The following is a 24,506-nucleotide window of genomic DNA, read 5'->3' as shown; positions in this document are numbered from 1 at the left end:
CCAAGAGTTGGCACTTAATTTACCTTACATATTAACAAGTTATATTGAATTTTGATATAATTGTAAATATCTTTCGTTATTTGAAAAATTAACAATAATTTCCTAATTTTAGCAATAATCTAACAATTAATTCAATTCGTTGGTTTTATTTCATTTTTTTTGGATAATAAAATGATTAAAATATTTATGTGGACTATGAATTATAATTTTACTTATATAGTTTTTTTACAAGTTTTTAAAATTTTCATTCATTTCGTTTGATTTTTTTTACAATTTTCATTTTTACAAAGAAAAAGTTACATCAACTGCAAAGTTATAATTCTAAAACTCTATTTAAGGATTATGTAATTTAATTAAATATCAGGGATTATATATAAATTTCAAATCATAAGGAATATTCGTAAATTATGTTACACTATATGAAAGGTCGATGTAATTTACGGTATTGATTATTGGTTTGGCTGGTAAACACTGCTCATATGTTATTTAAAGGGGAAGTGTCCCAGAAGCATGTCTAGAGGATGGGGCAACCATTCCTCAGTATTTGCTTATATGTTCAAGTATTTTGTGTCAAGTTCAGTACGGAAAACTTGTCCCCTCAAACAATCATAATTAAAAAATGAGTTAATCTTGGTGAAGAAATTGAATAGTTAAAGAACTCTGAATCATTCTCTTAGAGCTCATCCTCTTCATTATAAATGATCTGCTTGCACTGAAATGGTCTAGTGAAATCCCAATTCATTTGCATATAAAGTAAATTTTATTATATTTATATTTTATTTTAAAATTTATTATATTATATATTATATAATATTATATTTTGGAGTGATAAGGGAAAAATTATAAATAAAGTATAATTTTAGACCTACATTTGCGGTCATCGCGCGTATACCTTTTTGGCCTCAGGGGGTTTGATTTTTTTTTTTATATTTCAGAAGGTGTAATTAATATTTTAAATTTTTTAGGGGGTGTTTGAACATTTTTTTTTTAGTATCATGGGGGTCCTTAAAATTTTTCGGGAAAAATGACATGGATCAGCTCTGCCTATGACGGTAAAGCCACAGACAACTGAAAAGTCGCAGCTCGATTTATTACAGTCGAGGAATGCCAAAGTATAGTTTGTTTTGAACAAGAACGCTGTAAATCTGCACTGATTCGTTCAGGATCAAGTTTTGATGATTATGTTTGGCAAAGGTTGATCGAACTCAGACAACTACCAAAAATCACTTGCATGAGGCACTTGCTGTTCACAGAAGATTAGTAATACTTTACGCCATTCATCATTCACCTATTTTTTCTACCAAAAATCGTTAGAATTGGTTGAGAGTGGATAGATTTATAATAGCACAACGCATTTGAAACAAAATGGGGACATGAGAAAAAGCATAAGACAGAGGGTTTTATCGGGCACTGCACGAAGACCATATTGGATACAATTGAAGCATGAAGCAAAAAGAAGAAGATGTTCGCAAATAAATATCTCAAGAACAATACGATGTTATGACAACCACAGTCATACATAAGGTGGAAATCTATTTGGAGTCCGACTAGTGAAGAAACTAGGGTAAGATGGCTCCATGTGACGACTGCTCATCGATGAGGCTAAACTATTGGCATGCTCTGCTTGCTTTGTCTGCCACACATATGAAACTAATATTTCGGTAAAAGTAGACATCTTAAACTAGAAACTAGTGTGCTGTGGAGAGGATTAATTATGTTGTTATGATCGAAGTATATATATCCAGTTGCATGCATGGTCACAGCTTCAATTAAGACAAGTTGCTTTCTTACACAATATGAGAGACCAGAGTACCTCCTTCAGTAAGATTTTGTTCTGATACAATAACAAATTCACATGAAATATAGTCTAAAGAGTAGAATTGAAATTTGACATTTCATTTTTATTAATGAATGAAATGGTCTGGATAATTAAGAATCGAAGAAAGAGAGCATTTGAACATATCAGACATCAACAATTCTACTTCTTTGTAACTTACTTTTAATAGGCAATGAAAAAGACAGGGACCTAACTGTGTAATGGATATCAACACATAGAGCATACAAGTGGAATTAAATAGACAAAGTAAATGAAAATTCATACTTGTTAAAGCAAATGAGAATATATCATTCATAGGAAGGAAAAATAGAGAGCTTCAATCTTCTTCCTTTGTTGTCGGCCTGAATTTCCCTGGCAGAAACAGCTGCTAACTTTGTGGTACGGTGTAAATCTATTACCTGGAGGCTTAATATATCTGCCAGGCCAAATGGAAGTGCTTTAAGTTCCTCACAGTTCCTAAGACTAAGGTGTTGAAGCTTAGGGAAGTGATGACTTGAAGCCTCCCAGAAAACCAAATCCGCATACTCAATTTGCAACACTTCAAGTTGTTGAAAACCTCCATCCGCTGCTTCCCAACGCTCTCCAGTGAATGCATCATTTTTCAACTTGAGTACTTTGAGGTTCTCCAACATTCCAAGGACAGACATTTGCTCCCAACCAAGTAAAGTATATGATAGTGTCAGGCTAATCAGTTTCTTTGGGAATATGTGAGGTGGAGGAAGACCGGGCAATTTAGCTTCTTTTGGATGAATATGTAGATCATTCAATAGTTTCAACTTCTCAAGTTGTTGCAATTTTCCCAAATTATCAAATGTAGTAGAGCCACCCTTGTCATCGAGTAGCATGGTTAGTTGCCCCCGGATGCCCAATTTCTTCAGGTTGATAGCCCTTTCGAATAAGTTGTCTGTGCAACTTTGAGGTGATATGTTGACAAGTGTTTGGATTTTTTCGCCGTTGCCACCAGCTCCTGCATTTTGTAAGATGACCGATGCATTGGTTTTCAAATGCCTTAGATGAACCATCTTCCATATGTCTGCCTTGATTTCCAGGACACGTGATGATGTAAAAACTATAATCGTTTGTATGCTCCACCACTTAGAGATGGCTTCAGGAAGGACCTTGAAATCACTGGTCAAAGCAATGTACCTCAAATGAACTAGTTGAGTTAAGTAAAATGGGAATCTAGTAAATCTGATGGACCTGACATCCAGAACCCTGGTTAGTTTGAAAGCATCTGCTATGGCTGAAACGTTCGTAGGTAGCAAAATGATCTCTTCTCTCAACGAACACAAAATACTGCGAACACGTGGACCATAAGGTTGTGATGATATGAAATTGATCACATTATTGAAGTCGATAGCAATGTGGCGCATCCTTTGTAGATTAGAAATTGAGTAAGCATGTACTTCGCCACCATGCCCATGTATTTCTTGGAAATAGTGTTCGTAAGCTACAGTAACGCAGAAATCACGTATAAGGTCGTGGACACGACAAATTTTAATTTCACCAGTGGTGCTCAATTTGTCAGTCATTACCAGGTTTCTACTAATGAGATCCTCCAAATATTGCTTTGCGATTTCCTCCAAACTTATCTCTGTTTTTTGTTCTATATACCCTTCTGCAATCCACAGGAGAATCAATCTCTTGGATGAGATTTCAAAGTCTTCAGGAAACATTCTCAGATACAGAAAGCAGGGCTTCAAGTTAGACGGTAATGCATTGTAACTGAATAAAACAATTTGCTGGAATCTTTTTTCCATGTCGCTGTAGTCAAATGTCTTGGAGCTTTCAGCGACTTTCTTCCATGAACTTTGCATCACCTTCATTTCTCCTGTTGAAGCTGTTTTTGCCAGAACTCCACCCACCAGCATTATTAGAAGCGGCAGGCCACAACACATGTCAACAATAACTCTTTCGATCACTTCCAGTTCTTGAGGGCAATTGCGATGTCCAAATACCAAGTATCTTAATAGCATCCAGCTTTCTTCGTAGGTTAGGAAACGCAAACAGTGGGATTCCCTGTTAGGGTTAATAGCTTGACCCACCACTCTTGAACGACTGGTTATCAATATTTTATTCGACTTATTGCTCCTAATTGGAAAGGCATGTCGGAGATCATCCCAGGCTTCAGTAGTCCACATATCATCCAAGATAATTAAGAACTTTTCTTTCTCTAGACGTGCATGAAGTGTTCGTGCTATCTCCTGAACAGTTTTATCATACATGTCCTCCGTAATCCAACTCAAGTCACGCAACATGCCAAGAAATATATCCTTTACCCTGTATACTTGAGAAACGGAGACCCATAGCCGAATGGGGAACTCGTATTCAATTCTTGGATGACGGAAAACTTTTCTTGCTAATGTTGTCTTACCAAGGCCAGGCATACCAACAATAGAGATGACATCTAATTTCTCCGTTTCTTCAATTAGATATCCGATGATTTTGTTGGTTTCATCTTCAATACCCACCACAGTGTCTTGCCTCATGGAAGAACCCTGATAAACAACCTTAATTTGATTTATGAAAAATACAAGTAGACATCAATAATCTTATTAAGAGAAAACACACCAATCTAACTGGTTGTTTTTTTTCCCTTCAATTGAAGGACTTAGCATTTTACTTATCTATATATATTTACAACTGGTAATCATAAAATATGTATGAAAAAATGCAAGCAATACCTTGTCATATTACAACTAAGTGAATTATCTCCCCATGAAAAAGAAATTACCAATTTACTTCTCTTCGACTTTTAAAATATAGCAATTTACCCGTCTATGTTTTTGAAAATGAACCAATTTACTTCTCCATATTAGGGGTGGACGTTTGGGTCGGGTAGTTCGGGTCCCGAAACCCGATCCGATCGGGGCTCGGGTATTTTTAAATAAATTTCGGGTATCGGGTTACCCGATATCCGAACTCAAAAGATTGGGTCAGTGTTCGGGTAGGCTTCCCCTACCTGAACCACCCGATCGGTTATCCAAATTTTTATTTAAAAAAGAAAAATTATGTGTCTTTTTATGTTTGAGTCTAGGGTTACATACATTGTTTTTTTTGACGTTTTCATCCTTTAACTTTAATGATAACATTTTGATCTTGTGTATTTTCAATTTACATAATTTTAATCATTTTTTCGTTGTAGTCACTTTCAGTACCGAGAAATGTGAACTCTAGCTACCCTAAAAAGTTAAAAGACAAAAATATTCACAAACATAATCCAAAAATAAGAACAATAGTCCTAATTTTAAAAGGTCAAGTGAAATGCACATCCATTTTTTCAACGAAAATGATAAATTCCGACAAAAAAATGACTGACCACAGTACTACCTTAAGAAATTAGAGGACTAAAATTCAAATAACTTAAATTACGAGATTAAATATACATTTATTAGAGAAAATTTGACTCTACATTTTAGTTGGTGGATTGGTCTTGCAGCTATGTCACCATGGTTCAAAGAAGTTCCATAAATATGGTATTATTGCAACTGTAGTCGTTAAAGGGACAAGACCATGGGATTAGGATGCATATGGCCTTAAATGGCCAATTCTAAATCAATATACTGTAAGTTCGTTTCTTACGAGTATAACTGTATGTCTATAGTAATAATATTATATAAGTGTATGTCTATAATAATAATAATAATAATAAAGCAAAAATAGGAAATGCGATTTCATGAGATTTGGGCAGTTTTTGCTCTTTATGAATGAATTTGATTCCAAATTATGAAGGAACGAATTCTGGTGGAATACAATAAACTTAATTATGAATAGATTAAAAATAGGAATGAAATGATTTTAATATATCATTTTTATGTTTGGTACACCGAAACTTACTGATTTTTTCAAAAAAAAAAATAATAATTAACAAAGTTACATTACATAAGAAATATTATTTTAAAATATTAAATTAATTACATTTGATAATACACATTTTTAATGTTTCAATATAATTAAGTTTTTCAATAAATACTTATTAATTATTTACTTATTTAGGATATATATAAAAAATAATCAATACAACTGAAACCGTGTAATATTTTATACTTATAGTAATATTTAGTAAAATGTATATAAAGATGTAACCAACTTTATAGTATATTTAAAAAAATAAATTAGTTATATAATATACTTTTATATTTTGATATTCATTATATTTGATGTATCTAAAATAAAATATAGTTTTATGCATGCAAATCTTATTAAGTATAATTTTATTAAAAGGTGGATTAACAATATATATAAATCAAATAATCTATTCTTAATTTATTGCGATAGCTAAAATTATTAATAAGATGGAGGAATGTCGGACCCATACTTGTACGTATTCAGTATGGTTAAGGGAATAAGCCTCGACAACAATCAGACTTATAGGATCGATATTGAAATCATCTTTTAATTTATAGGACTAAAATTCAAAAAAATAACATTAAGTCTTATAATATCAGGTGGTGCCCATTTTAGTCCTATAGGTTTGATGAGCAGTACTTGCACACGCATTCATAATTGCAAAAATTCTTAAATTTTTAGTCGCATGTGCAGCATTTGATCAAACTCAGGCCAAATTGACAATGGGATTAATGGCAATTTTTGTCCTCTTATTTCAGGCCATTCTCGTTTTAATCCCCTAAGTTATTAGGGTTTCATTTTGGTCCCGTAAAATTAAAAAAATCTCAATTTTGATACAAATTTGGTCGGAAAGTTGAGTCTCTCGCCGGAAAAAATTGGAGCTTGCATTGTGATTGGTCATCCTAAAAGGCTTAAAGGCAATTTTCATCCCCTAACTTCAGGTCATTCTCGTTTTAGTCCCCTAACTTCAGGCCATGTCTTCATCACTTCATCTTTTTCAGCCAATCATAATGCAAGTTCAAATTTAAAAAGTCACATGCCTGGCATGTGACTTTTCCGGCGAGTGACTCAATTTTTCGACCAAATTTGTACCAAAATTGAGATTTTTTCAGTTTTACGGGACCAAAATAAAATTCTAATAACTTAAGGGACTAAAATGAGAATAACCTGAAATTAGAGGATGAAAATTGTCTTTAAGCCAATATCCAGTGAACAACACATTGAAATTGCACAGAATAAATAAGGGGTTAAAAATACATAAAACAATACTAATTTTAAATATATTAATAAAAAAATAAATTAAACAAAATGAACCTCCCACTCCCCAATCCGTAGCCATTGGACCCTCGCCGCTACCCCCCACCCCTCGCCCCCGAATTTGGACTTACCATCGTCCGAATCTATGCTACTCTGAGCGATACAATGTAATCTATCTAATTCTCATTTATATCTTTTCTCAATGAATTAATCATTAACTTTCATGAATTTTTCTACTTATTTTATGTTATATCATAAGGATATTTTTTTGTGTAGGCGTATCATATTATGAATACAATATAGAAAAAGAATAATATACATAAATAAGTACAATGTAAAAACTCATTAGTATGAGTAAATACAAATAACATGAAAACTAGTTAATGAGAATAAATAATATATATTAAAAGTAATTATTATGGAGTGAGAAGTAAATTATTTTAGATAATTATCCTTAGAAATAATATTATTGTATAAGATTAATTTAGATAAATCAAAAAATAAAAGAAACTTTTAAAATCATTCATACTTTTAATAATAAATATAGAAAAGAAAAGAAAAAATATTATTTTTCATCTTATAACTGAAATTTTATTCAATTTTGGTCCCATTGATTATATGTTTTTTCATTTCCATCTTATATATTTTAATTTTTCTCAACATGTATATTTTAATTTTGTTCCATTAATTATTGATAAGACACAATTTAACGCTCTTATGCATGTTCATTTTGAATATTTTGAAAGGATTTTATTGTATAAATCTGTAATTATCTATCTTTTGAATGTTGTAGTTATGATAAATTTCGATAAAAATAGAGAAAAAATAGTGCAATTGAACTAAAAAAGTGACCAATACAAGTACATCAATATGGCGATCGCGCTATTTAGTACTTGAGTCAGTTTGCACAAAAGTGGACAATTTGGTTATAGGACAAAAAATAGGTGCAGTCCATTTAAATATGGCTAGAAAAACATTTGACGTTTGAGAGGATGGATAGACGTGTTACCTGATTTCGTTCCAGGTTTTGTAGTTGAGTAGGCGTACGGTCAGATGCATCTCCAATTAGCAACTCGCTTTCAGAGAGCAACCTGGAAAAATTTTCTTGAACCCTCTGGGCTGTTGACTCAACCTCTTCGACGACGTCGAGAAGCTTCGCCGGCGGATCAGAAGCCCTTCTGAAGTACTTTTCAGTCTCCTTCTCCAGCGCCTGGCTCACATATACATCGACAGCGTCCTCTGCTTTGTAAACCACTTCTCTGATATCCTCAATCACTTTTTTCGGGATCTCGCGCTTTTCTGTTGACTCGTTGAGGAATGTTTTGAACAAAAGCAGATTCTTCTCAAGCCTTTGGATCTGATCCTTTACGTCGGAGATCAAATCGGCCTGATGGAGACGTAGCCGGTTCAGGTTTTCCAGTAGGGAGCGCACACAAGTATCTTCCATGTCTGTGAGTGTGAAGAAGAGATAATTGCAAGCTGGAGAGAAAGAAAGGGTTGAATTGTTGGTGGGTGTGATATACTATACATATATATACAGCTGCTTTTTGCAAAAACTATATGATAGTTGATGGGGACGGAATCAAATATACAATGTGTTCTCAAGATTCATATCAAATTGAAATGTTTTCTTTATCATTCCACTCTCTCTGTCTCTAAAGTTGAAGATTAGTAGGTATTTATTTTTTAAAGCTATTGACTTATTGCTTTATCTTCTTTATCTAAATAAATTGATTATTTATATATATAAAGACTAGTATTTTTATTAAGAACTTAGATATAAAGCATGCTTATTTTATATTTTATGTTAACGTTAAAGTTTTATCTTTTCTTCATGGTGTTATATATTTTATATTTGTCATTTTGTTCATTTTAATTTTATAAGAATATATATATAAATATTATATATAATTATATGTATATTTAAAACAGTGGCGTAATGTTTGCGAGCGTATCTAAAATATTTACTATGGGTAGAAGTCACAACAAATAATTTTACCATGTCTTTTAGCTGTGCCAAATAATTTTTTATGGTGGAAAAATTTATTTTTTGCATCGATTTTATTTAGTCGTAATTAATAATAATTATTTAATATGAGTTTTAGTTATAACCTTTAATATTGAAGTCAATTGTAATTTTTTGTTCAGGTGGTACATTACTAAATAAAATCAAAACAGATTGCTAAATTGCATTTTCTGTCCCATAAAATAAGAGGACTTGCTTTTCTGGTCCCTCGATTTATTAGTTTTCTATTTAAGTCCCAAAATTATTGAAACGTTTGGGAAGTTAGTCCTAAAAGTCTTTTTCCATTGGGTTTTAGTGGTAAGCGGTAAAAAATTGTTAATCCTCAATTCCTAAATTGCTTATTTGGTCCCATAAATGAGGAAAATTTACATTTCTGATCCCATGCAAAGTGTTGTAGGAATTATTTTTGGTGGTCTCAACACCCATCATCTGGCGAAAAAAAAAAAAAATAGACAGAACAAAAAATTGTCTCCCTCTTTCTTTTTGAACTAAGTTCTTTGTGAAATTCTCTGAGTGGAAAGATTTCAGTGGTTTTAGTGGGTCTTTGTAACCTTGTCTTGGTGGCTTTGGTTTTAGCAACCGTGAGGGGTTGCCCACTGTTGGTGGTGTTTGGGCTTTCTTCTTGCCAGATCTGGCTCCTGAGCCAATTATCTTCTGAGATCTACTGCTTGTATATTGTGTGTCATATTATTTGGCCCAAGCTGCTTATTAACAGCCGATAACCCAACACACTTTGGACGGCCCACTATCCAAACCCGTGTCTACCCGACCTAACAATCCACTATATTTATATGGTAACCCTAATTCTTGTGCTCAGATTTTTCTTCCCCTTTCTTTATACGTCGAAATCATCTCTTTCTTTCTCACTCAAATCTCTGCACATCTCCTCCATTTTCTTCACCAGATTTCATGGAGTTTTTCCTTAGCCAATTCGATGGCTTAATGAAAGTCTCCATGGCTTTCCTTAATCAGTTTATTCTCATCCCTTTATAAAGGCATTCTCCTCTCGGCTAACATACACTGATAAGAATACACTACCTCTTTCGTGTTCTAAAGTTCTCTGTGAGCAACATCGTTGAGAGTCTCTGTGACCTTGTGCGATCTCTGTGATCTAAAGCTAAACCATGATTCTTCTTTGTGAGAGTGGTGCAACCGTGTGTTGGTGTTGTGGGTACGGAACTGTTGTGACCGATTACCCTTCTCGGTTCTTGGATCTGGCTTAAGATCTGAGCCTAACTTTGCTACAGAAATAATTTTTGTTTTGTTTCTGTCTTTACATTGTTGTTTCAATAATTTCTGTAATTATTGGCTTGTAATATATATTAAGGAGTTTTGTGCTCCAATCCTTTTGTAATAGTTCGTTAGGATTCGTCTGATACCCACTTAACAGTGGTATCATAGCCTCCTCTGATCCGAAAGCTTGTAGTGAACGGTAACTCTTGAACTCTCTCTTTACTTTTCGCGACTTATTTTCTGTCGATATATCTCGCTTTATTTTTCTGAGGTGCTTATCCCCCTAATTACCTTCCTGGCCGGACCCGTGAGGTCGTCGGGTATCTGGATTGAGTGTTAGGCTGGAGAGGCATCGGTCTCGTGGCTATTGATTTATTATTAATTGTGGTTATCTCGATTTTACTTAAACTGCTACTACTGCTTTATGCCTGTTCCTGGTGAACTGATAAACTGTCTTCATATTTACGCTATTTGTGAGATCTTGGGCATATTTGTTATCCCTGCTTTGTGCGTGAATCTTAGTTCTTAGTGAACTCTTAATCTGTGATATCATTTTTCTGATATATATCTCTCTGTGAACTCATAACTGGTGAAATATGTGATATACATTTTCTACTGTGACTATTGCTGTGATCTGTTGAGAATTTTTCTGTGATCCGTGATTTTCTTTAATCCGCTGCAAAATCTTTCTTAAAATTATTTTTTCGAATACTTTCTAAAAGAAATTTTTTAAAATGTCCGGATACAATTTGCAACCTTTCAATGGCAAGGGTGATTTTTCAATATGGCAGCAAAAAATGAAGGGGATTTTAATTCAACAAAAGGTTTTTAAGGCCATTGATGGTAGATACTCTGATTCTATTTCTGATGAAAAAGTTTTGGAAAACAACGAATATGCGTATTCTTCTATAATTCTTAATCTGTCTGACAATGTTTTAAGAAAGGTTGGTAAACAAAACTCTGCAAGAGATTTATGGGAAAAACTTGAGGAACTTTACACTGATGTTTCGCTGCCTAGTAAATTGTTTTTGCTTGAAAAATTCTTTAAATACAAACTTGATTTATGAAAAACCATTGATGAAAACTTGGATGATTTCACTAAATTAGTTCAAGATATCAAATTGACTGGTGATAAGAATATTGATGAGTACTCTCCTATTGTGCTTTTGAATGCTATACCTGATACATATTCTGATGTGAAAGCTGCGATTAAATATGGTAGAGATAGTGTGAGTCTTGACATTGTTGTTAATGGCTTAAAAAGCAAAGAGATTGATCTTAAAACAAATAGACCTAGCAATAACCAACATGAAGTGAACTCTGTGAGAGGAAGGTCTAAATTTAGGAATCCTAGTAATAGACACAATAGCAGGAGTAAAAGTCGGAATAAAAACAACAATAGGAGTAAATCTAGGAATAGAGAGTATTCACATAAAGATGATAAAATCAGAGAGAGAATATGTTATAACTGCGGCATAAAAGCTCACTATATCAAGGACTTTAGAAAAAAACGAGTAAACAGTGTTGCTGATGAATCTGGTGAAGTGTTTGTTGTTTCTGATGTGAATTCTGTGCATCCCATGAGCATGTATGAATGGCTTGTTGATTCTGGTTGTACATTCCATATTAGTCCTTTTAAAAACATTTTCCCAAATCTCAAACTTGGTGATTTTGGCTTCGTGCCTATGGCATATGAAAAACGTTGTGAGATTAAAGGCATTGGTGATATTTCTTTGATTTTCAATGATGGTTACAAAATGACTTTTAAGAATGTTAGATATGTTCCTGAACTTAGTCATAATCTCATTTCATGTGCTGCATTGAAAGATGAGGGTTTACAAGGTAGGTGGGGAAAGGGCATCATGAAAATCATGAAAGGTTCTCTTGTTGTTTTCAAAGCGGAGAAGAAATGCAATTTGTATTTATGTTAAGTTACTTATGATTCTATGGCTGCATCTATGAGTGTGCATGACAAAACTTTTTTGTGGCCTAAATGTTTTGGACATATCAACCAAAAAGGACTTGAATTTCTGAATAAAGAAGGCATTCTGTATGATAAGGTTGGAAAATTGCAATTCTGTGATGATTGTGTTATGGGAAAACAACATCGTGTGCATTTTCCTGCTACACCTTCCCCAAATCCCTCTATGTCATCTTGCATATTAGACTACGTTCATGCTGATGTATGGGGACCTTTCTAAGGAACCCACCCATGGTGAAAACCGTTATTTTCTTTCCATTGTTGATAATTTTTCTCGAAAGGTATTTGTTATCTTGCTAAAGCACAAATCTGAGGTTTTTAAAAAATTTGAAACGTGGAAAATTTTTGTTGAAAACCAAAGGGGTAAGCGGCTTAAATCTTTGCGTACTGACAACGGTCTTGAATTTTGTAACAAAAACTTTGATGATCTTTGTAATAAATTTGGTGTTGAGAGACACAAGACCAATCCCTACACCCCACAACAAAATGGCGTCGCTGAACGCATGAACCGTACCTTACTTGAAAAGGTGAGATGTTTGCTGATCAGTTCAGGATTACAAAATTTTTTTTGGGGTGAAGCTGTTTTAACTGCTGCTTACTTGATAAACTTGTCTCCTTCTGTGCCTCTGTTGGGTAAATCTCCTGAAACTGTTTGTAGTGGTAAGAAACCTGATATTTCTTTCTTACGTACTTTTGGTTGCTCTGCGTTTGTTCATCAAAGTTCTGATAAACTTGAACCTCGCTCTATGAAATGTGTTTTTATTAGTTATCCTGTTGAGGTTAAAGGGTATAGGCTGTGGGATCGTAGCCAACCTGGGTATAAAGTGATTATTAATAGAAATGTAACCTTTAACGAGGAAGAAATGCCCTGTCTATCAAAACCCGAAACAATAGAAAAAGACTTAACCTTTAATAAGGTAGAGGATAACCAAGAAGAGGGAGAGTATATAGAAACGAATAATGAACAAAACATAGAAGAGCCCATAGAAAATCTCAATCCCTTTAAAAGATTACCAACTAGCACGAGATAGGAATAGAAGAGAACAAAGCATTCCCTCTAGGCTAAATGATTTCCATGTAGCTTTGAACATTGAAAATCTAGAACCTTCGAACGTAGATGAAGTCCTTAAATCTAGAGAATGGCTTAGTGCCATGAATGAGGAAATGAAGTCTCTTAAAGACAACCATACTTGAGAACTAGTGCCTAAACCTAAAGACTGCTCCTTAGTGGATTGCAAGTGGATCTTTAAAATCAAGCAAGAAAATCCTTTAAAATATAAAGCTAGATTAGTAGCCAAGGGGTTCACTCAAAAGGAAGGGATAGATTATAATGAGATTTTTTTGCCTGTTGTGAAATATACTACTGTACGTATTATCCTTGCCCCTACTGCTCATTTTGATTGGGAATTGAAACAAATGGATGTTAAATTGCTTTCTTGCACGGTGATCTTGATGAATGCATATACATGCGACAACCTGTTGGCTTTATTGAGAAAAACAAACCCAATCATGTTTGCTTGTTAAAGAAGTCTTTATATGGTTTGAAACAGTCACCAAGACAATGGAACAAGAAGTTTGATATGTTCATGCTTTCGTTGAATTTTAAAAGGAGTGATTACGACCATTGTCTATATTTCAAATTTTTGAATGATGTTCCTGTCTTTCTCGTTTTGTATGTTGACGACATGCTTATTGCTAGTCCTAGCATAAAATTAGTTGAAACTCTGCAAAATGATCTTTCCAAAAACTTTGAAATGAAAAATCTTGGTGACGCAAAAAAAATTCTTGGCATGGATATTTGTAGAAATAGGAAAAGGTTTTCCATACTTTTAAATCAAAAGTCTTATATTCACTTTATTTTGAAAAAGTTTTCTATGAAAAATTCAAAACCCACTTCTGTGCCTTTAGCTGCTTATTTTCAGTTATGTAGAGACCAATGTCCCAAAACTGCTTCTGAAAAAGAGAGGATGAGTAAGGTTCCTTATTCTAATGTTATTGGGTCTATAATATTTCTTATGGTATGTACTAGACCCGATATTGCATATGCTATAAGTTGTTTGAGCAGGTACATGTCCAATCCGGGACCTCCCCATTGGGAGGCACTAAAATGGCTTCTAAGGTACCTACGTGGTACAGATAATTTAGGTATAAATTTCTCTAAATTTTCTGATTCTATTGATCTTGTCGGTTATGTGGATTCGAATTATGCTAATGAGAAGGATAGTAGAAAATCCACAACCTCATACATTTTCACTTTATGTGGATCATGCATTAGTTGGAAATCCCAACTACAACATATTGTTGCGCTATCTACAACTGAAGCCGAATACATTGCTACTACCGAAGCTTTCAAAGAAGCAATTTGGCTCGAGGGCCTCATTAAAGAAATTGGTTTTCTAAAAAATTGGCTTACTATTTTTTCTGACAGTCAATCATCTATTCAACTTTGCAAAAACCCAGTTTTTCATGATAGGACCAAACACATTAACGTTAGATTCCATTTTATTCGTGATATTATGAGTAAGGAGATCATCAAATTGGAAAAGGTAAGAACTGAAGAAAACCCAGCTGATATGGGTACAAAAAGTCTTCCTGCGCTGAGAAATTTGTTAATTGTTTAAAAATTTTAAATTTAGTCCCTGACTAACTTTACTACTCTTTCTTGCAGGTACACAGGGGTAGGTTCCCTTTAAGGCAGTGATGAGAAAAACCAGATCCAATACTCTGGGCCTTGTACTTTAATAAGGTACTTGGTCCAAGGTGGAGTTTGTCATATTATTTGGCCCAAGCTACTTATTAAACCCAACACACTTTGGACGACCCACTATCCAAACCCGTGTCTACCCGACCCGATCCAACTATCCACTAAATTTATATGGTAATCCTAATTCTTGTGTTCAGATTTTTCTTCCCCTTTCTTTATACGCAGAAATCATCTCTTTCTTTCTCACTCAAATCTCTGCACATCTCCTCCATTTTCTTCACTAGATTTCATGGAGTTTTTCCTTAGCCAATTTGATGGCTTAAGGAAAGTCTCCATGGATTTCCTTAATCAGTTTATTCTCATCCCTTTATAAGGGCATTCTCCTCTCGGCTAACATACACTGATAAGAATACACTACCTCTTTCATGTTCTAAAGTTCTCTGTGAGCAACATCGTTGAGAGTCTATGTGACCTTGTGCGATCTCTGTGATCTAAAGCTAAACCGTGATTCTTCTTTGTGAGAGTGGTGCAACCGTGTATTGGTGTTGTGGGTACGGAACTGTTGTGATCTCACCCTTCTCGATTCTTGGATCTGGCTTAAGATCTGAGCCTAACTTTGCTACAGAAGTAATTTTTGTTTTGTTTCTGTCTTTACATTGTTGTTTCAATAATTTCTGTAATTATTGGCTTGTAATATATATTAAGGAGTTTTGTGCTCCAATCCTTTTGTAATAGTTCGTTAGGATTCGTCTGATACCGACTTAACATTGTGTATATTCATATCTATTTATTCATTCTTTATTCTTTATTTATTTGTTAATTTATAATTATATTTGGATAAGAGTTTTTAAACCCATGATCATCATCTTTATAATAATTTGATAGGATTCATTTAGAGTTCACTACTGATGGTTAACACCCAACAGATACAATTGAAGCATGAAGCAAAAAAAAGATGTATGCAAATAAATATCTCAAGAACAATACGATGTTATGACAACGACAATCATACATAAGGTGGAAATCTATCTGGAGTCCAACTAGTAAAGAAACTAGGATAAGATAACTCCATGCGACGATAGATGAGGCTAAACTGCTGGCATGCTATGCTTGCTTTGCCTGCCACATAGATGGAACTCATATTTTGGTAAAAGTATACATCATAAACTAGAAACTAGTGTGCTGTGGAGAGGATTAATTATGTTGTTATGACCAAAGTATATATATCCAGTTGCATGCATGGTTCACAGCTTCAGTTAAGACAAGCTGCTTTCTTACACAATATGAGACACCAGAATACCCCTTCAGTAAGAATTTGATATGATACAATAACAAATTCAGATGAAATATAATCTGAAGAGTAGAATTGGAATTTGATGTTTCATTTTTATTAATGAATGAAATGGTTTGAATAATTAAGAATTGTAGAAAAGAGAGCATTTGAACATATCAGACATCAACAGTTTTACTTCTCTGTAACTTACTTTTAATAGGCAATGGAAAAGACAGGGACCTAACTGTGCAATGGACATCAACACATAGAGCATACAAGTGGAATTAAATAGACAAAGTAAATGAAAGTTTGTACTTATTTGTTAAAGCACGTGAGAATCATTCATAGGAAGGAAAAATAGAGAGATTCAATCTTCTTCCTCTGGTGTTGGTCTCCAACTGAATTTCCCTGGCAGAAACAGCTGCTAACTTTGTGGTACGGTGTAAATCTATTACCTGGAGGCTTGATATATTTTCCAGGCCGAATGGAAGTGCTTTAAGTTCCTCACAATTCCTAAGACTAAGGTGTTGAAGCTTAGGGAACTGATGACTTGAAGCCTCCCAGAAAACTAAATCCGCATACTCAATTTGCAACACTTCAAGTTGTTGAAAACCTCCATCAGCTGCTTCCCACTCTCCAGTGAATGCATCATTTTTCAACTTGAGTGCTTTGAGGTTCTCCAACATTCCAAGGACAGACATTTGCTCCCAACCAAGTAATGTATATGATAGTGTCAGGTTAATCATTTTCGGCGGGAATCTGTGAGGTGGAGGAAGACTAGGCAATTTAGCTTCTTTTGGATAAATATGGAGATCATTCAATAGTTTCAACTTCTCAAGTTGTTGCAATTTCCCTAAATTATCAAATGTAGTAGAGCAACCCTTGTCATCGAGTAGCATGGTTTGTTGCCCCCAAATGCCCAATTTCTTCAGGTTGATAGCCCTTTCGAATAAGTTGTCTGTGCAACTTTGAGGTGATATGTTGAGAAGTGCTTGGATTTTTTCGTTGTTGCCACCAGCTCCTGCCTTGCATAAGATTACCGATGCATTGGTTTCCAAATGCCTTAGATGAACCATCTTCCATATGTCTTCCTTGATTTCCAGGACATGTGACGATGTAAAACCTATAATCGTTTGTATGCTCCACCACTTAGAGATGGCTTCAGGAAGGACCTTGAAATCACTGGTCAGAACAATGTATCTCAAATGAACTAGTTGAGTTAAGTAAAATGGGAATCTAGTAAATCTGATGGACCTGACATCCAGAACCCTGGTTAGTTTGAAAGCATCTGCTATGGCTGAAACATCCTTAGGTAACAAAATGATCTCTTCTCTCGACGAACACAAAATACTGCGGACACGTGGACCATAAGGTTGTGATGAGATGAAATCGATCACATTATTGAAATTGATAGGAATATGGCGCATCCATTGTAGATGAGAAATTGAATAAGCATCTAGTTCTCCACCATACCCATGTATTTCTCGAAATAGTGTTTGTTAGCTTCACTAAGGCAGATATCACGTATAAGATCGTGGACACGACACGTTTTAATTTTATGGGTGGTGCTCAATTTGCCAGTCATTACTAGGTTTCTACTAATGAGATTCTCCAAATACTGCTTTGCAATTTCCTCCATGCTTTTCTCTGTTTTTTGTTCTATAAACCCTTCAGCAATCCATTAGGAGAATCAATCTCTTGAATGGGATTTCAAAGTCTTCAGGAAATATAGCCAGATATAGAAAGCAGGGCTTCAAGTTAGACGGTAATGCATTATAACTGAATGCAACAATTTGGTTGAATCTTGTTTCGTTGTGGCCATAGACGAATGTCTTCAAGCTTTCGACGACTTTCTTCCACGAACTTCGCACCACCTCTACTTCTCCTATTGAAGCTATTTTTGCTAGAACTCCACCCACCAGCATTATTTGAAGCGGCAGGCCATCACACATGTCAACAATACCTCTTCTGATCCATTTCAATTCCTGAGGACAATCGCGATGTCCAAATACCAAATATCTTAATAGAAACCAACTTTCTTGCGGATATAGGAAACGCAAAACGAGGGATTCCCTATTAGGGTTAATAGCTTGACTCACCTCTATTAAACGACTGGTTATCAATATTTTATTCGACTTATTGCTCCTAATTGGAAAGGCACGTCGGAAATCATCCCAGGTTTCAGTAGTCCACATAGCATCCAAGATAATTAAGAACTTTTCTTTCTCTAGACGTGCATGAAGTGTTCGTGCTATGTCCTCATCAGTCTTATCATACATGTCCTCCGTTATCCAACTTAAGTCACGCAACATCCCAAGAAATGTATCCTTTACCCTGTACACTTGAGAAACGTTGACCCATAGCCGAATGGGGAACTCATATTCGATTCTTGGATAACAGAAAATTTTCCTTGCTATTGTTGTCTTACCAAGGCCAGGCATACCAGCAATCAAGATGACATCTAATTTCTCCGTTTCTTCAGTTAAATATCTGATTATTTCTTCGGTTTCATTTTCAAGACCCACCACAATGTCTTTCCTCATAGAAGAACCCTGATAAACAACCTTAATTTGATTTATGAAAAATAGAACAAATAGACATCAATGAGGTTATTAAGAGAAAGCACACCAATCTAACGGTTTCCTTTATTTTTTCCTTTCAAAAAAGTTAGCATTTTACTTATCTGTATATAATTACAACTGGTAATCATAAAATATATACGGCAAAAATGCAAACAACTCTCCTATGATGTTGTAAATGAGTGAATTATTTTCTTTTAAAAAAAAACGTTAGCAATTAACCTCTTTATGTTTTTTAAAATGCAGGAATTTACCTTTTTGTATATTTTAAGATGAAGCAATTTACCTTCCTAGAATGGACTTAAATTGCTTCATTTTAATTAACACAACGGGGTATATTGCCTCTCAATTAAGGCAGTTAGAGGCAAATTTGGCCTCTAATTTTTTATTTTAATTATTATTTTTTTTAAAAAAAAGAATAAATTTGAATTCCCAAAATCGGGTACCCGACAAAAAATGGGTTGGGATCGGGTAGTTATTTTAGATACCCGAAAATTTGGGTACCCGGCCCGAATTACCCGAATTTGCATTACCGACCCAATGCCCACCCCTACCCCAGATAGGAGGGTAAATTCCTACTTTTTTTATAAGGGGATAATTTACTTATTTGCAATATCATATGAGGTAAATCGTATTAAACCCATATACATATATATATATATATATATTAATTTACGTTTTTTTTTCAAACTTTTCATAGATGAGGTTAATGATGTTGATATCCACACACAAATTATTTGTTCATTATATCTGTTGGATAGCTTGCACATATAAATTTCATATTCCACATGACAAATTAATTAAGTTTAAAAATAATTAATAAAGAATTATTCAATTAAAAATTTAAAATGAAAAATGAAGAGAATAATTAAGAAATGAGGGAATTTATATATATATATATATTATTTAATATATTAATTCACTTTGCACTGGCCATGTGGCACATGCACGTTTATTTTCAAAATAATATTTTATTTTATTTTAATTTTGAAAATTATGTTTTATAATTATTTTTTTTTCTTATAAAAAGTTGCAAATAACAAAAAGTATTTCTCAAAATGTAAAAACTTAAAGTTGCAACTCTAAAAGTTGTTTCTCAAAGCATCTAATTGAAAAATGTATTTTTTCTGAAAGGTTGCAGTTTTTGTATTGAAGAGATGCAAATTGAATAGATGCATATTTTCTAAAAAGGCATTTAAATATCAATATATAGATAAAATTAAATGTCAGAATATACACTTCATATCATAAGTTCTTTCACTTCATATCTTAGTTCTTCGAATTGTTCTTGAAAGGAGGCTTTCGAAATTGCTATTCGACAAGCTTGGGTTGGTTTTATCGTATCATAGAAGTAAATTTGTTTAACTCGGCAACAACCATATAATGGGGACAAATTTCACTTTGAGGACCTCTCCAATAATCATATATTCTCAACAATATCTCTATATGGGAATTGGCTTAAATGCAACTTTTTGTCCTGTAAAATAGATTATTTGACGTTTTTATTTTTTAACTTTTAGAATAATTAATTTTGACAGTTTCCACAATCAATCAATTATGTTTTTTTTAGATGAAATAAATTCGATATAAAAAAAAAAGAATAAAGGGTTATATATTCCCTATATATATAATTAAATTAAACTAGTATACACGTTTTTTAGCACTTTAAATTTTATAAAAATATGTAAACCATCATTATATTTCTAATTTATAGAGCTAATCATTGTTTAGTTTCTAAAATTATCTTATTTGTTCCATTAAAAATTTGAAATCCATTTTAATTACTAAACTATAGAGAGTGTTTTCCCCACTTCATTTGTGATAAATTAATATAATATATATTATACATATATATATATGTATTGTATATTACTAATATTTATGATTGAAATTGCACGAAAATGTAATTACATTCTTATATTTTTTTATAATTAGTTGTGTATAATTCTTTATAATACTTTTATGTTGTAGGTTTAGAATTTGTAAAGTTATAATTCATTGTAAAATAGTCAATAATTGGACTCATATAGTTTACATTGTAAAATGTTTCTTGAAATTTGATAGAATGACGATTATTAACTTATTTGGTATGTAAACTCTTATCAGTGACTTAGACTATGTATTTTTAAGTTAATTTTTTTTTTGTGTATATAGAATAGTTAAATTTTAAAATTTATTTAGTTGTATAAGTATTTGACTCTTTACTAAAAATGGTAAAAATTGTTCCAACGAATTAGACTATAAAATATGATTTTGATGACTGTCGGGTGCATTTAGGCTAGGCTTTTTAAAAATAACAAATATTGAGTTGGACCAAAAATAATTTAAATTGGCCAACCAGCAGCACGTACACTCTCAATTTAAATAGGTTCAGAAGCATGTTTTGTTATGCCATTTAAGTAATTAGGTATTTTCGTGGGAATAATTATGATTTTAATCTGTTTTCGTCAAAACAATGAAATAATTTAAGTGCAAATGAGCAACTTACTCCGTTACGAAAAAAAAATAGAATTTACTTTTCAGTGTTTTTTAAAATATAATAATTTACCTTCCTATTTTTTTAAAAAATAAAGCTATTTTTTCCTCATATGAGGATAATTTACTCATTGGTAATATTATATATAAAGTAAATTACATTAAAAAAATTAAAAGGATGCGAAACCCAAATACTATCCTAAAAAACTTAAAGTACGAAAATTTCAAATAACTTAAATTATGGAGCAAAAAATACGTATAATCCATTTAAATATGGAGGTTTGGGAGGATGGATAGACGTGTTACCTGATTTTGTTCTAGGTTTTGTAGTTGAGTAGGCGTACTGTCAGATGCATCTACAATTAGCAGCTCGCTTTCAGTGAACAACCTGGAAAAATGAATCTTGCAATTTTCTTTAACCCTCTCGGCTGTTGACTCAAGCTCTCCAACTAGCAACTCGCTTTCAGTTTCCGCACTGGAAAAATCAATCTACCTCTGATTTTCGTATAGTTGTTTAACCCTTGCGCCTGTTGACTCAACCTCTTCAATGACGCCGAGAAGATTTCCCGGCGGATCAGAAGCCCTTCTGAAGTGCTTTTCAGTCTCCTTCTCCAGCGCCTGGCTCACATATACATCGACAGCGTCCTCTGCTTTGTAAACCACTTCTCTGATCATTTCTTTCAGGATCCCGCGCTTTTCTGTTGACTCGTTGAGGAATGTTTTGAACAAAAGCAGATTCTTCTCAAGCCTTTCGATCTGATCCTTTACGTCCGAGATCAAATCGGCCTGATGGAGACGTAGCCGGTTCAGGTTTTCCAGTTGGAAGCGCACACAGGTATCTTCCATGTCTGTGAGTGTTAAGAACAGATAATTGCAAGCTGGAGAGAAAGAAAGGGGTGAGTTGTTGGTGGGTGTGATATATACTAAACATACAATGTGTGCTCTACATTCAGCTTGTACTTAGTGGCAAGTTGCTAATTATTTAACATGTATACATACATCTCGAGTAATAGTGATGCTCACTGGTTGCGCAATGACCCGCAGAAGTAATTGTAGGGTACAAAACCCAAGTGGTATCCTTTATCAACAGATAGCCTAACCAAACTATTACACTTGATTTGGAGTACAAAACTCCTTAAGAATACAAACCAGTTATTACAGTAATGAAAGAATAACAAAAATAATAAGAGAAAAGAATAAAACTGTAGTTTTGAGATTGCCTCAGGAACATGCTAGATTCAGTTAGAAGGGTCACGGTCACTTGGCACCGCACCCACAGAAACTTCGGCCCACGGTTGCACCTCACTTAGAGAGACAAGATCACAAAGATCTAACCCAGAAACTCGTCACACAGTTAGCTTCCGTTCACTTAGAACTTCTCAAGGAATAGGTAGAGATATCTCAAAGAATGGTTTCACGGTTTCAAGGTTTTTTGACAAGGAGCAAACAACTCCTATTTATATGAAGAAAAAGAGTCTTCGGAATGAAGGGTTTGGGGTGGCTTTCCTTTAGCCATTGATTTGGCTAAGGAAAGCCACCACCATTAACGGTGGTGGAGAAATAAACATTGTACTGCCGTGGAAGGCAGTTTTAGAGAGGGGGAGAGAAACACAGACAGCAGCGCACAAAGAAAAGTAGAGGGTAAGACTGATTAGGTTTAGGTCAAGTAGGTATAAATATAAGAATACCTGGGTCGGGTTAATGGGTCGAATACCGGGTCGGGTGAGGGCCTTCCAGGTGGGCCGAGAGTTTAGTGGATCGAGCAATGGGCCTACCAAAATAATTTGGGTCCTTGGGCCATATAATACTAACAAACTCCACCTTGGACCAAGATCCACTTAAGGGAAAAGGTCCTAGAGTTTATAACTGAATCTGTTGTTTCATCATTGCCATAAGAAGTTCTCCGTGGGTGTACCTGCAGAAAACCAAACAACTTGGAAGCACATGTTAGTCTGAAAATAAATTCAGAATTTTTAAACAGGTATGAAAATTTTCAAGAGGCAGACATTTGGTACCCATATCTGCAGGATTATCCTCAGTTTTAATTTTCTCCAATTTTATTACCTCTTTACTGACGATATCTTGAATGAAGTGATGTCTTGCATCTATATATTTCGTTCGATCATGAAACACAAGATTCTTACACAGCTGTATTGAAGATTGGCTATCAGAGAATACCATGAGTTTTTCATTGGAGAAACCAATTTCCTTAATGAGGCCATCTAACCAAATAGCCTCCTTGAAAGCTTCCGTTATGGCAATATATTCTGCCTCAGTTGTAGAAAGAGCAACTATATGTTGTAGTTGCGATTTTCAACTTATGCAAGAACCACAAAATGTAAAAATGCATGAAGTTATGGATTTTCTGCTATCCCGGTCATTAGCTTTTAATTAAAATCAACATAGCCAACAAGTTGAGTGTTCTCACCTATTTTTGTAAGAAGAATACCAACATTTTCAGAGCCATGCAAATATTTCAAAAGCCATTTTAGGGCCTCCCAATGAGGAGGGTCAGGATTTGACATGTATCTACTCAAGCAACTAATAGATTATGCAATGTCAGGTCTCGTGCAAACCATGAGAAACATAATGGATCCAATCACATTTGAATAAGGAACTCTTTCCATTTTTGCTTTTTCAGCATTAGTATTAGGGCTCTGATTTTTACTAAGTTGAAAATGGGCAGCAAGAGGCATAGAGGTTGGCTTAGAGTTTTCCATTGAAAACTTTTTTAAAATAAACAAGATGTAAGACTTTTGATTTAGCAAAATAGAAGACTTATCTTTATGTCTAACAGTGTTCATGCCAAGAATCCATTTTGCGCACCTAGATCTTTCATTTCAAAAGTTTTGTGTAAATCAATTTGTAAAAGATTTATAAGATGCAGGCTAGGGCTAGCAATGAGCATATCATCCACATATAGAACAAGAAAAATTGGAGTGCTATCAACATGCTTAAAGTATAAACAATGGTCATAATGACTTCTTTTAAAATCTAACGGATGCATGAAGGAATCAAACTTCTTGTTCTATTGTCTCGAGGACTGTTTTAAACCATACAAAGATTTTTTGAGAAGGCAATCATAATCAGGTTTGAGTTTGTCAACAAAACCAACAGGTTGACTCATGTAAATATGCTCATCTAGATCACCATGTAAGAAAGCAGTCTTAACATCCATTCGTTTTAATTCCCAGTTGTAGTGTGCAGTGAGAGCAAGAATAATACGAACGGTGGTGTATTTCACAACAGGGGAAAATATCTCATTGTAATCTATGCCTTCTTTTTGGGTAAA

At 34.0% G+C, this 24,506-nt stretch overlaps 2 protein-coding genes across 4 annotated transcripts; both read right to left on the bottom strand.

The window, feature by feature from the left end:
* On the bottom strand, positions 2,076–22,248 carry LOC105157472 (putative late blight resistance protein homolog R1A-10). 3 transcript variants are annotated; one of them, XM_020692327.1, is made up of 3 exons: positions 21,875–22,248; positions 7,953–8,195; positions 2,076–4,347 (listed from the first exon to the last, which is right to left on the bottom strand). In XM_020692327.1, exons 1-3 carry the CDS (start codon positions 22,058–22,060, stop codon positions 2,125–2,127), a joined length of 2,652 nt encoding a protein of 883 aa, XP_020547986.1. In that variant the 5' UTR covers positions 22,061–22,248; the 3' UTR covers positions 2,076–2,124. The 3 variants fall into 3 exon arrangements, with proteins under 3 accessions (XP_020547986.1, XP_020547985.1, XP_020547987.1); XM_020692326.1 differs by lacking the exon at positions 21,875–22,248 and having other exon boundaries at positions 7,953–8,578; XM_020692328.1 differs by lacking the exon at positions 21,875–22,248 and having other exon boundaries at positions 2,076–4,335; positions 7,953–8,578.
* On the bottom strand, positions 16,371–21,643 carry LOC110011686 (putative late blight resistance protein homolog R1A-3). The gene is made up of 2 exons (XM_020692329.1): positions 21,521–21,643; positions 16,371–18,712 (listed from the first exon to the last, which is right to left on the bottom strand). Exon 2 carries the CDS (start codon positions 17,585–17,587, stop codon positions 16,499–16,501), a length of 1,089 nt encoding a protein of 362 aa, XP_020547988.1. The 5' UTR covers positions 17,588–18,712; positions 21,521–21,643; the 3' UTR covers positions 16,371–16,498.

This window comes from Sesamum indicum, linkage group LG3 (genome assembly GCF_000512975.1).
Source record: "Sesamum indicum cultivar Zhongzhi No. 13 linkage group LG3, S_indicum_v1.0, whole genome shotgun sequence".
NCBI lineage: Eukaryota > Viridiplantae > Streptophyta > Magnoliopsida > Lamiales > Pedaliaceae > Sesamum > Sesamum indicum.
This window is presented reverse-complemented; position numbering and strand designations above follow the sequence as displayed.

What these genes read in the sequence shown, in the direction of transcription:
- LOC105157472 (XM_020692326.1), bottom strand. Translation starts at nt 8,390, where the DNA reads ATGGAAGATACTTGTGTGCGCTCCCTACTGGAAAACCTGAACCGGCTA. An exon ending in AAAACCTGGAACGAAATCAG is followed by an intron (nt 4,348 to 7,952) that starts GTAACACGTCTA and finishes AATCAAATTAAG; the next exon opens with GTTGTTTATCAGGGTTCTTC.
- LOC110011686 (XM_020692329.1), bottom strand. Translation starts at nt 17,587, where the DNA reads ATGCGCCATATTCCTATCAATTTCAATAATGTGATCGATTTCATCTCA.